At 55.8% G+C, this 18,185-nt stretch overlaps 1 protein-coding gene across 1 annotated transcript in view; it reads right to left on the bottom strand.

The window, feature by feature from the left end:
- LOC122394327 (dual specificity protein kinase CLK2-like) overlaps nt 1-13,022 on the bottom strand; it is a 44,346-nt gene extending 31,324 nt beyond the window's left edge. Inside the window, exon 1 of the mRNA XM_043391112.1 lies at nt 10,629-13,022. Within this exon, the coding sequence (XP_043247047.1) occupies nt 10,629-11,476 (848 nt within the window). The 5' untranslated portion in view covers nt 11,477-13,022. The remainder of the gene's footprint in view (nt 1-10,628) is intronic.
- Nucleotides 13,023-18,185: the final 5,163 nt, after the last annotated feature.

Raw genomic sequence — 18,185 nt, 5'->3', positions numbered from 1 at the left:
TCAGACACATACACGAACTGCAGTAATTCGTGCATTCCGCTGAACGGCACTGAGGAGGCTCCAAACCGGCCCCGTCGGCTTACTCACTCACTCGGAAAGAACGGCCGACGTCGGGGCAGCCACTGAATGGTAGAGCAGATTACCTACGTGGGAAACCCACCGGGCTAGCGATCGCTCACCTGGCTTCCACTGCGATGGAAGTGATACCGAGCAGGATGGGCGAGACGCGCTGGGAGAGATGCGGACACGGCAAACAGCAGAGTAGCGGCAGCGATACCATGTCACTGGCCGACACCGAGACACAGACTGCACAGTCGACGGCCTGGACTGTCCCGGCGGTCACCACATCCTGACACGACACCGAGGCGACGACAGCAGCGGGGCGGGGAAGGGGAAGCGGGGATCTAGGTTCACTATCAGGAGCTGCGCACTGCCGCCTCGCACTGGAAAATCGCGGCTTCCGTCCGTCGGAAATGGAACGTCCCACAGTCGCAGCGCGGAGATGTAATGTTTCCTCGAAAGGAGCGTGAGACACTAATTAACGAGCGTCCACGTCGGATATAACACTGTCCGAGAGATTAACATCCAGCGCTCACGCGGTGACGAACCCTTCTTCCGGAACTATAAACACGTGTCATACTGGGTGATGGCTGCTCCACAGGGCTTGTTCGTGATGAACCCCGTGAGGGTTGACAGAAGACCGTCCTATGTCTCAGCAGAAACACTGGTGACGGGTGCACCTCACGGCTGCAGACTGAGACACAAAGTCAACGAGTATCATGCTCCGATCGGCTGACAGGCGCGGGTGCAGCCGGGCAAACAAAGCTCTCCATGACCGACGCTGACCACTGAGCGGTGGCTCGCTGATATAGGGCGCGATCACGCGGCAGTGGGCGACCGCAGAGGGGTAGCGCTGATCGCGTGGCCGCTGAGCCGAGCCTCTGAGCCGCCGCTGAGCCGCTGCTGAGCTCGCGCTGAGCCGCCGAGCTGATGTAACTCCCGAGGGCTACTGCCTACTAGCCACCTGACCGATTTCTTGCACACGAGAGGTGACAACCAGGACACTACGACGTCACCCGTGAGGATTAAATGTCAGAGCGTATCAGTCGGAGAGCGCACCTCTGCCGCGGGCAACGAACCGCGGCCGTGCGGGTCCTTTGTCAGAGCCAGGTCAGAGCAGATGGGCGGCTGGCGAGCTCAAATACGCGGACCAGCTGCCGTCGATTCGGACAGAGACCCGCAAAACCGGACTGCGTGGCTCGAGCTCAACGGTGCGAGGAGAGTTCAGCCGTACCTCAACACTGTTAGACTAGCGGACTGAAAATCTGGCCTCCGCCGGCCCAAATTTGCATTATATGCTCTCCATATTAAGTCGATATTGACGGTGTCCTGTCGTGCAATGCAGAAAAATAGCGTGGGTGACTAACGGTGCAATAGAGTAGGCGTCAAGGCTGTCCAGTTGTCGGCTACAAAGCGTTGGTGACGCGGGCGGTGACGGCGGCCTTGGCGACTGGGGACTGAATCACACGACGGTCCGTGCGCTGGGCGTCGCGCGGCGGCGTGGGGAGCGCACTTTGGCGGTTTGACACCCGCATGGGTGGCTGGTAGGTAGCAGGCTGTTGACAGGTAGGATTTGGGCCTCTTTTATGTCAGGTAGTTTCGTCAGATGTCTGTGACCATGCCGCTGCCTGGGTCTAGCCGTCCCAGCAGCAGAGACGGACATGCCCGACGAGAGAGACGCCGTCGTTCTGCAGGCAGCGGCGCCAACCAGTCGCCATGCCGGCCCCTCCGACATCAGCGGCGGGGTCGAGCGGCGCCACGTGGCATGTATGATCGCATCATCGGACAGCACGGACCTTCTGCTTACTGCAGCAGGATCAGATCTCCAGCGACTACAGGCAGGTTCCCAGAGAGACTTGTTCATCTCTCGACCGCCATGCCCTTGCTCAGCATCAGTTCAGACAAGTTGAGCCCCGTTTCAAACACAATACCCTCGGTTCAGCCTGTTCACCTGCACCGCTCAGACAAGGCCCAGCGCTGGTTCGGACGCGGCTGAGACCCCGGGTTCAGCGTCTGTTCCGCGTTAGGCGCGGCTGGGTCCGGGTTCGGGCGACAGTCGCCCGCCGCCGCGACCAGTTGCAGTCAAGGCCGTCGACCGGTCCCTGCACCCGTCCGCGGCTCACCGCGACCATAACTCAATCATGAGCGGCCCGGTGCTGGGTAGGACGGCTACCGGCGCCGGGGCCCGGGACGCTGCCGGTGTGACAGACAGACCACGACCTCGGCAGGACACTGGTGGGACGCGGGCTGAGATTTAAAACGGCGTCCCGGGGCCAACACGGGTCAGGGACAGCAGGTAACTCGCGGTAGTCGCCGACTGTCAAATCGTGGCTGGTGGACTGGGGACAGCGAGCAGCCATCGATGTGCACTGTGCAGGATGTCCCGACGCATGCCCATATCAGGAGTGGGACACCGATTCATGAGTCGACAATGAGCCCCAGGCCAGCCGTGCGACTGCGGACCAGGCAGAGTCGCGTGCCGTGCGGAAGGGGCGGTGTCGCGGCGGAAGAGGGAGGTTCCTGCCGGCGGCAGCACGCGTGGCCATCGGCAGGGGCGGTGTCCGCACGCGCTGGGGGCGTCAGCTCGTCGAACGGTTCTCAGCCGCGGGCTGCTGACCGTCGCCGGACGAAAGGATAAACAACGGGTTAGACGGAGCATCAGAAGTGGCCAGTGGCGTTAGAAGCAGTCCCTAGCCAATGCTAGCCAGATATTTGGCTTAACCCGGCGGCCGCTGGGCCTCCGCGCCACCCGCCGGCCGCTGGGGGGGGGGGCATATAGTTGCCCCCCCTTTACTTCTGCGACGATATCGTCGCAACGCGAAGAGATAGAGAAACGAAACTTTGCACACATCTTTCTGAATACCTAGCCGAGGTTGTGTCCAAATTTGGTGTCGATCCCATTTGAAATGACGTCACAGTGACGTCATAAGTGAAATTATAGATTTGCGACTCTCATATTCCTCAGTCCTCACGATACATCAGATATATGGGACCGAATATAAAGGGTCGATTATTGGTCAGAAACTAGATGGAAGTGTAGTTAGATGTTTTAGGATGACAGCAGGTGCTGTCTAGTTCATTTACAGCTGAGTTTCATGCTCAGCGTCATCAGAAACGGTCCATATCGGAAAACGACAAAACTTTATGACGTCACTGTGACGTCATCTTTGGTGCTACAACCACCAAACTTTCCTCAAACATTGCCTAGGTATTCATTTGAAGCTAATCCAAGTTTAACGTTCGTAGCTCATCAGGTTTCGGAGATATTTCACAAAACGTAAAGGGGGGGCAACTTTATGCCCCCCCCAGCGGCTCGTGGGTTAATAAAGGCATAATGTATGGCGAGGCTGGTATGAAATCTCCTCACCCCCCACCACTGGGGAACAACATTCAACGACACGTCAATTTATTCATAGTTTGAGGCGGTAACTGAAAGTTCGATCGTCCCATCGCGGCCGTCCTTTGGTGTGTGATTGGTCGTCTCGCTCTCTGCTGATCTGAAGTGAGATCGCCGCTGATCTTTGGCGAGATCGACGCGCGCTGTGGCATTCAGAGGCTGGCCGCAGTGACTGTGGATGTCGAGGGACAGGACAGCTCGGTCTCTGGGTCAGCCGACCAAAGGACTGTCGCTAAGTGTCGCCGATTTCACCACCCCCGAGCACGACTGTTACGTGCCGTCGCGAAGGGCCACCAGCGGCGTATAAGGATTGGCTTTTTGTCTAGCCAGGTGGCCGACTGCCCCGCCCTGACTGTTGCTACGGCCAGTCGCCAGTGAGACGGACGAGACTTATGGTGAGATAAAGGTGGGACTGAGCTATGGAGGGCAGTTTACGACGGTAAAAAAGGGGACAGTGATTAGTGGACAGCCGAAGAAGGGTGGAGGGACCGGCCGTCGCGTCGTCCCTGACATGGAGGGCTGTGTCACCACTGGAATTATAAAAAAATCTCCTTCGGGTTCGTGGCCCACACCAGCGACTGAAGTCGGCCGACTACGGCATACCAATGTCACATTCGTCGTCTGCTTATGGCGCCGACAGTCGGCCAATTCAGGGGCGGAGCGTACTTTTAATTAGGTACTACGCCCGTCCCATGAGTCCTGCTCTGTCAATGAACTGTCCGAAGTGCCTCGGTAAGGTACTTTTGCGTCAGTTGGGCGGATGTCCCATGGCTCAATGGTAAATTAATGACTTCAACCTTAACGTACACCCTATACGTCAAAACGTTTTTGTTTTTCTCATCGGGTGTGTTTCACCTCATGAAAGAACTTCAAAGGATAATTAGCCGACGGCTATCACAAAACAGTTTTTTTGCACGGTAACGATCGCCCAAAACAAAGCATTGGCAACAAGATATTGGCAACTGCAAACATAAAATTTACATTGCTACGTTTCTTCCAATAGATGGCAGTGCTGTCGAACGCCTGTATGTAGACTGTACCGTAAAGCTTCCAGCGCGGTGGCCCATCTTTACGTCAATTGTCGACTGGGTTTAGACGTGAAGGTCAACGTTTCTGATGATTTCTGCAGCTCGGACGTTTCATCAGGTCCCTGACTTCGCTAAACGGATGGGAAAATTCCTCTATGGGCCAAACCAGTTCCTGATTGATTGAGGATGACAGATGGTAATGCTCTTTAAATGAATCTAGTTTCCGTCTTATGGGAGTGGAAGTTCAGTTTTGATGTGGTTTATAATCCAGTCATTCCGAATCAAAATCGTCTCTCGACCGGATATAGAGAATTTGTGATTTGACACGTATGTATAAGAAACAGGTCTGGTTCAGCGACCGAAGCCACTAATATGCGAGGCATTATAACGAGTTATATTTAGCTTACGAGTTCGTTTATATAACAAGAGTTAATTATCTGACCATTAAACTTAAGATTAAACAGAAAAAAACAATTATGTGCCCACTTGACACGCGCACAACCGCATCAACGAGTCTACGATAAATTCACGGACGGTGACGATTCGAGGCTGATCGTTGGTGTCATATGAGTGAGCAGGCTAACCTACATGATTGTAGCTGATTAGTGATTATTCATTCCTTTGTCTATGTGTATCTGATGCATGAACAACTACGGAATCACGTGCTGGGATTTCTTTGTCTCCGTATCAGCGGCATCGTACGACGTAAAAACTGTCAATAAAGGCAGAACGGCGTAGTTGGTAGGCATATGGTGAAATATAGGCGAGTTGAAAACCAATCTGAGCTTGGAACTTGCTGAACGACCCTCATGAACCCGTCCTCATCAACAACCCCATCTGACACCGCCGGAAGTTGACCTCAGTGGCGGCGGCTCCGACTGCTGGGGTAGCTGATCTGACTGACCCCTGGTCGGGGCCGAATTCCGCGCCTCGTGGTGCTCACCCGACACCACGGCCGGCCGGTCTGCGGTTCAAGGTCCGGCTCCCTCCCTGCTGGCGGGGCCCAGGGGCCGCCGAGGCAGCTGGGTGGTATGTGGGAGTCGCCGGGTGCCAGTACCCTTGTCTGGGAGCCACCTGGCCCGCGCCCGCCGCCGAAACAATGACCCCGGCCAGTGCCCCGTCTAACCCGACCCCGTCTGATGGTGTCGGCTTTCGTCGTAACAAGGACCGTGGAAAATCCGGCTCAGCAGTGAGCCGCTCCATTCTCCCCACTTGTTAGCCAACGTTGGTCTTTATGATGCCGCAGCGAGACGGACTCTCCGGTATACCGGAATCTCTGACGTGCAGGGATCATCAATGGTCAGTCAGGACCGGACCAAGACGGGACTCCCGGTACCAAAACGGCACTGACGGACGGACCAGCCTTGAATCGGTAATGGGCGCGGCGGGCGTGCCGACCCTCCGTCTGATCCGCGACAGGCGTGTCCGAGACGAGCGGGCGTGCCCGCCGGCCGCCCGGAAGCCGACCCGGTCGAGTGTTTGCTCCCGTTCTGCCGCGGCCAGCGGCGGCGGCTGGGGCTGTGATGAGTGGTTGTCATCGGCCACGGACTCACAGTTGAAGCGCTGCTCTGTTTACGACGGGGCGGGGCGCGGCGGTCCCTTGAGAGATGCTCGCCTGACAGAGAAGGTCTCTCTGTTTACGATTTGGTCGAGCTGACGTTTGCAGCCTCCGACGGCAGACGACGGGTGACAGCAGGGTGCGGCGACCGTCAGGTGACATGAACAGGAAAACCAAACCAGCCCCTCCCCGTCTGATCGTCTGGCTGTCATTGTCGTCATTATGCTGTCGCCGCAGCAGGGATTGACTATGAGCGCCGACAGACAGGATCCTGTAACACCATAGGATATGGCAAAGCAAGCAATGCATATAGGTGCAACCTGCTTCAAAGTAGAGTCCTGGCCTAGCCAGTGATTCTCTGTGGGTCTCCGACGATACAAAACAGGCACGTGTTCGGATAGCGACAGCGGCGGAGGCGGCGGAGCGTCCTCCAGCGAGCCGGCGCGGCGCGACCAGTCAGGGCCACACAGACGCGGCGACGCAGCCCCGCATTGTCCATAAAGCCCGCTCTGAAGGACGCGCGACTCGGCCGTGGCCGCCGGAGCCTGCCTCGAGGAGAGCTGAGGTGAATTTAGCCGCACCGCCGAGCCAAGATGTCCGTCAGAGATACAGCGGACACCTCGTGGGCTACCTTCCTACCTAACGGCTCCCAGACGGCTTCTGAAGAAGATTATCACAGAGATGGGGCCTCTCACCAACTATGGGTCCGGCTCGATTTCATCGGTAACATCTCACCACCGATAGTACCGCGATGAGAGTAGCCAAGCGAACCGGGTCAGCCGAGCGAGCAGGCAACATTCCCGAGAAATCGACCGGCTCCCGACTCTATGTGAAGTTACGATGTCTGGACCGGCCTTCGACCAGTTGCGTAAGTTGGAGTTTGTCCTGGACAAACCGCCTCGTGTCCCGGTCGCTGGTTGTATGTTTTCGCGAGCCCGGCAGTGACGCAGACGGGCTATCAGCGCCAACGACATATCGTCAGTGACGCTGATTGATTGGAGTGAGATGACGGAACCGGCAATCAGCCGAATCATGACGTCACGGTCAGTCACGCCAGGCGTCACGGTCAGAGTCACGCTCAATCACGGCCGCAGTAACGGGAGGTCACGGCTCTGCGGGGTGCAGTCGAGGAGCGAGGGAGCGATTCAAGCCACTTTACAATTATCATGGTTTGCTGAGAGATGTTCAAATACCTGCGAACCTTATCTACTCACCTTCGTTTAACTTTACTTTGCTATATACACACCCGTGCGGCGAGCTGTCCGTTTACAAGCCGTCTCAAAGACGGCAAAGACAGACAAATTACCAGACTACCGAAATACCAGCGGCCAGCCGGCGCCAGTGAGCATATTTAGAGGGGTAGAGATCAGAGGTGCCGATCCGCTTTTACTCAGCCGGTGTCACGGTCATTCGTGAGTTCAATTCAGAGAAAGAAAGATGGAGGGCGCAGACACCGTCACTGCAGGGCACAAGGACAGTAGAGGAAGAGAGAAGGGGTAGAGAGAGAGAGAGAGAGAGAGAGAGAGAGAGAGAGAGAGAGAGAGAGAGGGAGAGAGAGAGAGAGAGAGAGAGAGAGAGAGAGAGAGAGAGAGAGAGAGAGAGAGAGAAGAGAGAGAGAGAGAGAGAGAGAGAGAGAGAGAGAGAGAGAGAGAGAGAGGGAGAGAGAGGCTTCAGACGGCAGCCGGATATTGCAGTGGTCATAAGTGTCGTTCACATTCTTTCGCGGCAGCCGACGATCGACGATGGCAGTGACCCCCGACCCCGCCCTCCCCCCCCCCCACCGCTGCCGACGGAGCCGCCGCGGGGGCCCACGCGCCTCCGTTTCGGCCGCTGCCCCTTTGCGTAGTAGCCACGTGTCTCCGTCGGCGCCACGCGCGGCCAGCCGTCAATTCTCGAGAGTTTTCAGATGTGCGTAGGCGACAGCCGCGGCTAGGGAGGAGCCGGGACGATATATGACCTACGCACACGCACCGTTCCACCGCACGCGCCGGAGGTGTTGCGACATAGAGTAATGAATACTGTATGGAAATGCACATCTAATGAACAAATTAGAGAGTAAATAGAACGAGGCTCTCTGTCACAGTACGGCCTCTACCGCTAGCGCTAAACAGCGTCCAAAATGCTAATCTGTTTTCCATAATGGTGTGTGAGAACAGCTGGCTCCCCGAGGCAGTCCCTCGGCGGTTGAGACTCTCGATCATCCCGGGCCGGCCTAATTGGGCGGGGGGCGGACTGTTCCCCGGCCAGCCGCCCCGAGACGGACCGTGGCGTGCGAGCCGAGCGCTTCAAGGCCGCGTCGGAGCCGGCATCAGGACATATTTGCCGCGATTCTCAGCGCCCACCCGCTGCCGTCAGCTCCCAGCCCGGCAACAGCTGCATGATAGGGTGTGTCGGCTGGCATGTGAGGTGTTTTCCGTGCCGGCCGGCCGTTCCCGCTCTGCCTATCTGCTCCGGTACTCTGCCCGCCGAGCGCGCCGGGCTCCTCCGCTGGCCAGGCGCTGCGATTGTCGCGGCTGGGTGGCGAGGCAGCTCCGGCAGCCAAGGTTACCGGCCGTAATTGGTGCAATGACACGGAAAACTACTGCAGCAGCAATAGGATCCAACCGGGCGCCTAATGCAATGCATCATCACAGTTAATTGGAGCGATAAGATAGCGAAATGTCTCATCTACCACCGCGGGCGGTCGCCGGTCTCAGAAGTGCACCAATCAGCCCACACGGCGTGTGTATGCTGTGGGAGATCAGCCCCTGCAGAGGGCTGGGAGCAGCTCCCATCAGGGCCCCGCTCAGTTATAGGCGGCCGGTTACACCCGTTCAGTGGCGAGCGGAGCGGCAAATTATACCGCCATCGGTCAGCGCTTGTAACGACCACCGCGGGAGCGGCTGAGAACGGCCCGGCCGGGCATTAGCGATGGCCATCTGCGATAATACACGTCAGAACGAGTCCGTGCTCGGCCTGGCGAGAGACCGGCGACAGGCCGTGCACCTGGGAGCCGAGATTAGTCGGCGCCGGGCTCCTCCGGTCAGCGCCGTGACCTAGAATGGGGCGACAGGGCGCCCAGACCCATGAACTAACGGTGGACGTCTCTTGCTTACGCGCTCCGCCGCCCGGTCCGGCCACTTTCTCACGCGTGTGCGTGCGCAGAGAAGTGTGGCACGTCTAGCTTAGAGATCAATGACGCGGCCGTAATGGGGCCGAACGCACAGAGGCCATTTATTTCGGGGAGGTCCTGGAAGTCATTTTTAGCTCTGAGGGTTTGGATAGCGGAGATTTATGCCCGGAAGATCCTAGGAGCGGCGGAGTTGGATAGCACATTTATCTTTAGAAGACCTCTATCGTGTGCCTTGGGGTGTTTGAACAGCATAGATACGCATCGTACGTTACATCGCGAAAGAACAACAAAAAAGGACAATAGTAGACGATACCAATGACAGCTACTAAAATGGAGAGTGGAAAGCTCTCTTGTGAACCATGAAAAAAGAGCTACTTGCTGCAATGCATGAAGCAATGTGTGGCACCAAACGCCAGTATGTCACACTGTACCAATGCCGCGTTTCACAATGGCCGCGGCGACCACCACGGTACACTCCTGCCCCGCCCGGTCGGCCCGCCGCGCCGGCTGCGGCGAGCGGGCCCCTCTCCGGGTGTGGGCAAACACGTCTGTTTTTACCGGAGCGCATGGTCGGCCGACAGCGAGGGTAGATCGCTGAGAGTGCAGCCCCGTAACTCCCACCCTCTGGCCGAGAGTGACGCCCCACTCATGAGCTGCGGCCGCTGCGGCTTCGGCCGGCTCAAAACAGCTCAGCGGGGGCGCTATTAAACTCCCACGGACAGATAGCTGGTCCAGGACCACCGTTCGGTCATATCTGCCAGCTCCTGCCGGTTCGTGGTCCAGTGGTTCGTGGTCCGACGGCTTTATAGTAAGACCGTGGTCCATGGTCTAGGACTCGTGGTCCAGTGGTCCCATTGGAGCGCACAGGAGCGCGCTGGACCGTCAGATTTAGCGCATGCCAACACGCCATGAGTGGGACGATGGCGGTGGTGGAGGCGGCCATTCTGCTTCCTAGTGGCCTTCGTGGGGAGGACAGGGCCACAGCGCATGGCGCCGCACCCCGGCCGCAACTGGCCCGTCATCCACGCGACAGGGACAAAACGCCGGCTGCCGGCCGGGTCGGGAGGCCACCGGTTCGCACGGCTGAGGCAGGGGTTGGATGGCCGGCTGTGTTTTGTACCACGAGTTGTGGTCCGGGTGAGTCACTCCACCAGATAGTGACTGACACCTCGTGGGATAATGACACACCCAGAGAGGGCCGCCGCCTCCACGGCTCGCACCCTGCGGTTCACTGTCCACGCGAATCACTAATGGACCTCGTCAGAGAGACAGGGACCAGTCATTATCCACGAATGGACTCGTAAACGTCTCCCGAGAAAAAATGACACACAAATCAACAATTGTCAGATCACACCAGGCTCCGCCCCGCGAGACACACTACCGAGGCTCCACCCGCTGTGAAGCATCATGAGGAAGACATGACCAGCACACACATGAGAGAAAGGAGAGACAAAGAAGAATGGCGGTACTCACCGGTCGCAGTTGTTCTGCAGGGTGCGTGCAGTCACCGTGAAGGACTTGGGCGGGCCGGGGGCCACGGTCGGCTTCGGAGTCGCTTTGGGCTTCTTCCAGATGTCATCAGCGTCCGACTCTTTGCGCCACGAGTAGAGCGCACTGTTGCGCCATGAAGTGATGGAATCCTTCCAGTGGTCCTTCACGGGACTGATATCCCAGGCATCCTTCCAGATTTTGCTGGTGGTCCAGGCCTGATCGCGTGGCGAGCGCGATGACTCGACCGATCCGAGCGAGACGTCCGAGCCGCACGACTCCTTTGACTTGGAGGAGGAGGCCGTGGACGCGGTGGACGACTTGCTGGCCGGGTCGCGGATGCCGTACTCGGACTTGACTCCGAGGATGCGGAGGCCGCAGTCGGCGTCACTGCGCGAACGCAGCGAGCCGTAGCCCGAGTTGCTGCGGCTGAAGTTGCTCTTGTTGTTGGAGTTGGAGAGTCCACCGGTGGGCGTCGGCGCGGCGAGCCACTGCGCCTTCAGGGCATTGTTGTCCACACGGCGCGATCCCTGGCAGAAACACGATTCGAGGCCACACTGGCCCTTCTTGCTGAGCCGGCAGTTGGCCAACTCAACAGCGGTCTTCACTGGCAGTGGAGAGGCGCGCGTCAGGTACGAGTGCTTCGACTCGTCCGACGAACGCGACAGCATGTTCAGGTTGAGCGGAGACCGGCCCGTCTCATGCGGCGCGGTGGTCTTGAAGACGACCGCGCAGCTGGGAGGCTTGGCCAGCCGTCCGTCAGTCTCGAGCTGGGAGCGCTTGGCCGGCGCGCGGCACCCCACGGCGCTCCTCTGGATCTGAGAGATCGTCATGTTCCTCGTTTCTGGTGCGGGCAGTCTGGTGCTGAAAGGCAGCACAGGCAGTAGACAGCGACAGGCAGGCGCTGCTGGGCAGTGACAGTAGGTCCGACACACGGCAGTGGTGCTGGCAGTCACGCTGTCTCCGTTGGGGGGCAGCGGCACCGTCAGCAGCAGTCGGCGGCGCGCGGCTCCGGAGCCGGACTAGTACGTCCGCACTGGGCTCGCCTCGCCGGCGGACTGACCGGCCGTCGCCGCCGCCGCTCCGCCGCCGCCGCCGCCGCCGCCGCCACCCCGCGGCCGCTTCCGTTAGTCCGTGACGCAACGCTAGCTGGGGACAACGGCCGCCGGCTGCGCCGCGCACCGCGAACGGGGCACAAAGGGCCCGCACACGTGCACCTGTGCGTGGGGGCGGCGCAGGGCGCGTGGCGCAGCCCCGGGGCGCGTGTCACTGCGCGACCCAGATGGCGTGTCGCGTCTTGGAGATGACGCGTTTGACGATCACGTGGCTCGACGTGGTGCAACATGGGGAGACAGGAATGACTCAGCCACGTGTATGAACGTCAGGGCGGATGATCGGAATAATATTCACATGGGCAGGGCCAGGACTTGTACGGGTCTTTCCCGTTATTCTCGACTTGTCTCAAAGGCGGATGTGATGCACGTTAGCGCATGCATCGTGTGAGACGTCCACGCCCGTTTGGCAATGTTGTGCAGACGGCGAGGTTTTTACCGGTGACGCTCTCAGTTCTTTGGCGCACGATAGGCGGCGGCGACCTTGCCGCACGGCCAATGTGTTGCAGCTGTGCGCTTTACGTCGAGGTTCTTTAGCAGGAAGTGCACACACCGGATAAAGGCACGTGATTATCGGCAGCCAGGTTTTGCGTCCCGTTCTTGTACCGTCTCGGATAGGGACGGCCGTTTGCGAGCTTCTACCGGTGTGCAGCTTGACTCTTGGCTTGACTCTAGTCCGGCCATTCCTGCCGACTCCTCTGTCGGCTCTCCCTCCAGTCTCCTTCACCGGGGACACCTCCGTCACCCTGCTGTCGGGACCATCTGGCGTAAACAGCTTGTTTGTCACAGGGCTGACGACTCCGACTGCGCTTTGTTCGATGACACGGAGCGATGAGACTGGTGGACTCAGTTCTTGCCAGTCGTCTCGGAATTACTGGGCAGTCTGAGTTGTCATGTGGTTGATTTAGACGACTGGACCCGAGTCCATGGATGACACAAGCGCCGGATGGCTGTGGCAAAAGGATTATAGCCGCGCCTTGGTCAGATGGCTAGGACCGATTGTTATAGAAAAAAAAAGATGAAACGTCATGGTATCTGTTTAATGTCTATTTATACGCAGCCGATCGTTGACCGGTCGATGACCGTTTATCAGGACGACTGGACGACAAAACGAGTTAGGATTCGGATACTGCGTCGTAACAGGCTTATTTTCTGCTTAATTTGATTTATGAATTAATTTAATACCTACCGAAGTATGCAGTTACCACTTACCGCCATCGCTCTTGATTTTGAACAGTTTGATTCAACTCGCCATTCGGTAATTTACAACACGGAAGTGGCTCTCAAGGTATGAAACGGAAGGTATTGAATTGAAAGGTTTAACTGTATTGCCGTTTGAAAGGTGACTGGATGAAATGTTAGTTATTTGTCTCCAATGTCATGTTTTTTGCATCAAGTTGTTAAGAGAATGAAAACTTTAAATATAACCATACATCCTACGTCCATAGCATGTAATTGAATGGAAACGTTAAGCATGGGCAATACAAATCAGCAGGTAAGGATTTATTTTTCGTCCTGCCTATAAATTCGATTGCTGACCCAGCCAGTGTAATTTTCTATTTGCAAACACATAACCAAAAATATTTTCTGGTATCATGACTGAGCCGAGGCTTTTTTTTTTTTTGCTTCACTTCGCTTTAAATTTCACGGCAGGGACTGTGAACTTGTCAGCGGCTGCACCACTAGCTGTTTGAAACAAGTCACGATGGTCCATTAAACAAAAAGTAATCGCTGCTCGTCTGCAAGTAATTGTTGCTAACTGTTAGGGCCCAGTCTGTTCTAGTGCAGTCGCATGTGGACCAGATGTCGAACACTGAGAGCCATTCTTTACAGCTTCTTGTGCGTGAGTGTCGAGGTTCTGCAACTAGACTGGAACACCTATTCAGCACGGAGAATAATCCCTCAGCTCATACTTCCGCGGACCAAATCGTGCGTGTGGTCACGAGAAAATGGACGATTCATCATACCCTTGCATCAGCCGAAACTGTGGCGCGCAGTTGTCTGATTCGGCTCCGAGACCTGCGTACTGTGTCCACTAAGCTCAGCGAACCCACACGCTTCCAGAGCAAACTGTTTGTTTATTCAGCAAACAGCGCGTAATGGTGGCACTTTGAGTCATGAGTCGCTGTCGGCCGGTCAGTGCGGCAGACCGGCGTCATATACATTTCGACTGGACCATTAATTGTGCTGGCGTCACTGACATCTCATGGACATTTACCGACAGAGAGAGGACCATCAGAGTACCTCTGACCCACGTGGTGGTCGGATAGTGAGCACATGGGTCAAGAGCAGAATATAATTCGTCGATGAGCGAGTGATTACAACACGAAAGAATCTCCTGTACAAGAAAAGCAAAATTATAAGCGTTTGCAATACATGGCATTTGCCATTTACTGACTGAAAATATCAGTCCCCTGCGCTTTCTTATCAGTCGTCTATTTGCCTTGTCCTGCAATCACAAAAGAAATACGCTTAGCCATTTCATCGGTCAACATACAAAGCCGATTTCAACCTTGGCAACACTATTCGAGGTCAAGTTGCTGCAGCGTCAATGATAAGCACCCGTTCGGCTTACATCAGTCAATGCGGCCTGAATCGGCCTCAAGGCGCGATGCCGTTCCCACCGCCGTACTGAGGCGTCTGTGGCCAGTGATGGGGTGGCCTATAGTGGACCAAGGCCGGCCAAGCGGGCAGCCCGAGCATCGGACGGCACGGGCTCAGCTGACGGCCGTCACGCTGTCACGCGTCACACCGTCACGCTCGTCACGGCCCGGTCAGCCGGGTTCGTCACTGTCACATTGCCGTGCCCTCTGCCGGAACGGCGAGTGGCAAAGGCCCGAGCGCCGTCTGCGCGAATCATGCGGCCGACCGCGGGGCAAGTCTGTCTGTCGTACCCGCTGGTGCCAGGCACCCGCAAACTGATGGATGTAAGCTCTATGCAGCGACGACGCGAGCCGCACGCACTGCAAGCACGCACACCAGTGGTGACTGGTGAAATTTGTGGCCACCTCTTCAGCTGAAGAACACTTTCATCTGCAGAACGTCAGCAGCAGCAGCTACCGAACGAAGTCCGGCCACCGGACGATGTACGGCCCTCCAGCAAAAGAGTGGTTGGTTAGGCTATGTGCTTTTGGTGTAATAACTTTGAATGACAGAATAGAAATGACTCACTCTACTCCTGTAAAATGACTCAATAGAAATGAGAAGGGGTTCGTGTACACACTTCGGCAATGATTATCAACACCCATTAGACGTATTCATCAATGCAGATCGCTTATTGTGATGTTGGCAACCAACCACTTATGGAGGGCCGTACTTTTGCTGCCTCTCAAGGCCAGGCCGTCCACTGACACCGGCCAATCCTGCTTTCTTGCATTGTAAACTCTGCAATGTGCATTGTACATACACTGTCTGCGGACAGTGACGGCTCTGTGGATCCTATCCGGGGACCTGTCGTACCGTTACCTTGGTAATCCATCGCCCTGCCAGCAGCTGTTGACATTTCAGCGGCCTCCACTGCACAGGTAAACAGGAATCTGTGTACCTGCATGCATCGGACAGGGCCCAGACTCATTACCTGAGGAGATCCTATCGAAATCCGGTTCTGGCGGACGCTCCTTATTCCAGACTTTGCAGCAGACGGTGGCGGTGGAAGGCACCGTCTGCCAAGTGCCCACTCCACCCCTCCCTAACCCCGGGCATCGAACCGGTCGGGTATCCGTGGTATGCCGTCCGTCGCCACGCCATTGTCTTTGCTGGAGCATGAACCGGTGCTCAGCTGACGCAGGAAGTATGGAAGATTAGACGAACCAGCTCCTTATACATATCTGACCCTCCCTACACCTGCATCCCGCTCGGACGATGACTGTGACCGTCACATTCCGGCGTCACGGTCACGGGTAACGTGACGGGACAGGTGTGACGCGTGCCGCACCGTCTAAGGAGTTACTGCACTCCTTTTGCACACTGGTATGAACCACACTGGTGTGTATTGTAAGTCAATTGAGAGACCAAATTCATCCTGTTGACGGATTGTGGGCATCAGACACTTCCGACTGTAAGAGAATTCTTGCGAACATGGCAGCATATCTGCGAACATCGAGCATGGCAGCATATCTGTTATCGAGCTGCGTTCTTAGTCATGTCACCGCTAAGCGTATGGTGTGTGTGGTGGTAGAGTGACGCATTGGCCTCCAATCCAATGTTTGATTACGTTCAGGGACATGGTGCTGCAGTTTATGCTGGGTTGCTGATGCAACAACGCGCTGCAAACAGACACACGAGAGAGAAAGAGAGAGAGAGAGAGAGAGAGAGAGAGAGAGAGAGAGAGAGAGAGAGAGAGAGAGAGAGAGAGAGAGAGAGAGAGAGAGAGAGAGAGAGAGAGAGGGAGGGAGAGTGAGAGAGAGAGGGAGGGAGGGAGGGTGGGAGAGAGAGGGGGAGTGAGGGAAAGAGGGAGGGAGAGAGAGACAGACAGAGACAGAGACAGAGACAGACAGAGACAGACAGAGACAGAGACAGAGACAGAGACAGAGACAGAGACAGAGACAGAGACAGAGACAGACAGACAGACAGACAGACAGACAGACAGACAGACAGACAGACAGTCAAAGAAAGAGAGACCACGGAAATACAATATCACCGATACGACAGAACAATGCCTCGGCCGATTTGAGGGGATCCGAGCATTCCGCGACGGCGAGACTGGACTGATTTACGTCCGTATAACATGCACTCGCATGGTGTGTAATCTGTTTGCTCTTTACCCTCCCAAGGTACCCTTGATATCCGCCCGCACAACTGACTCCGCGCGGACAACAAAGCTGATTGCGCAGTAGTGGCGCAGCTGCGCATTGCGCGATAACGCCGATATTGCACACAGGATCCGATGTCGTCAAACGGTTCTGCTTTGAGTGCCAACTCACTACAAACACCCGTTCGTATGGTGTCATTCTAGCCTAATCCCACGCTCGTACTTGTCACATGAACGTCAAACCCGTTTTTGGCGGTGGTGTAAAGTGAGTTCGTTTGCGGATCTGGCTCGAAATGACTGTATGACTACGGTGGTTCAGTGGTGAGCGCCCCCGTCACCTTGGTCTCACCTCCAGGTGCTGCGGCTAAACCTGGTAAACAGCGGCTCTAGAGACCACGTATGGACTGGATTTTTCACTGTCACTCACCGCTAATGCCGTCATCGCCAAGGTACTGCATTGATGCTGTGGCGAGTAGTGGTTAACCAGAAATTAATGTCTGCATGTTTGCTTGGGTGATATTTTCTTGGAATAATTAGCTCCGTGACAATTTTATGTCCGCGTTTAACGGTCCAAGGCAAGGGTGCCGGTTCACTGCTCATTAGCGCCACAGTCTAAACCGTGAAGGAACGCCGTTCGTTATAGCGTGTTTTGTTTTTTCAATGTCGCCGCACGGGTGGTGAACGTGATCTGTTTGTCTAACGGTACCTGTTTGTGGTCACTGTGCTACCTCGGCCACTGCGTGACACACGCCACGGTCACGGGGTGGAGCTCGTCTGGACTCTGACGCCTGCGGGACACACCTGTGTCCATCCGGGCCGCCTCAGCCGGGACAACCGGACACGGTCCCACGCACGGCACCTAACTGATCGGAGCTGATTGCGTGAGCCTTACTGGCCGTGATTCACGGTGGTATTTTGGATCATGAATGGAAAGGGTATGTTCGTATGTGCATGGTATGCAAGGTCAACACTCAACAGTTTAGCGGAGCCTACGAAATGAGTACAAAAACTATTCCGTTACATGATTTTTTATGTTGAGCTTTGTATGCACTTGACATGGAAAGATTTTAACCAACTAAAACGCTGCTGGAAAACTCAAAACTAATAATCAAATTAACCCTCACCCTGGCGGGGGGGTCGATGCGACCCCCCTAAGGTTTTTCGAAGATAGCGTAAAACGGCGGCGTGCAGCGCCGCCAAATTTGGCACAGCCTATGGGGCAACCTTTTTACATATGACCTGAAAATTTCAGGTCCGGGTGACCTTGGGTCAGGTCACCAGGTCAGAAAAACCGGTACAAGGTCACGGTCAAATTTCAATTTTCTTTTTGCACCTGTCCAACTACCAGTTTTGGACTGATTTCCTTCAAACTTTCAGGATGTGCTAAGTTCACCGTTATACGTTATATTATACGTTATACTATATGTTATACACCGAGTTGTATAACATATAGTTCGGGTTTTTTTAGGTCACTGACCTGAGGTCAGTTAGAGGTCATTACGTCGTAATGTTAAGTCTATGGGAAAATACTAAATTCGGAAAATACTGGAGATATCCGCTTCGTTCTATCACTTTTGTGCTTTGAAACCACAGTACTTAACAGCAGGTCACTTGGTGCTTCTTTGTTTGGTGTACTTATCCATGGGTCAGGTCAAATGAGGTCAACTGAGGTCAAATTAC

This window comes from Amphibalanus amphitrite, unplaced genomic scaffold (assembly GCF_019059575.1).
Source record: "Amphibalanus amphitrite isolate SeventyFive unplaced genomic scaffold, NRLGWU_Aamphi_draft 000585F_arrow, whole genome shotgun sequence".
NCBI lineage: Eukaryota > Metazoa > Arthropoda > Thecostraca > Balanomorpha > Balanidae > Amphibalanus > Amphibalanus amphitrite.
This window is presented reverse-complemented; position numbering and strand designations above follow the sequence as displayed.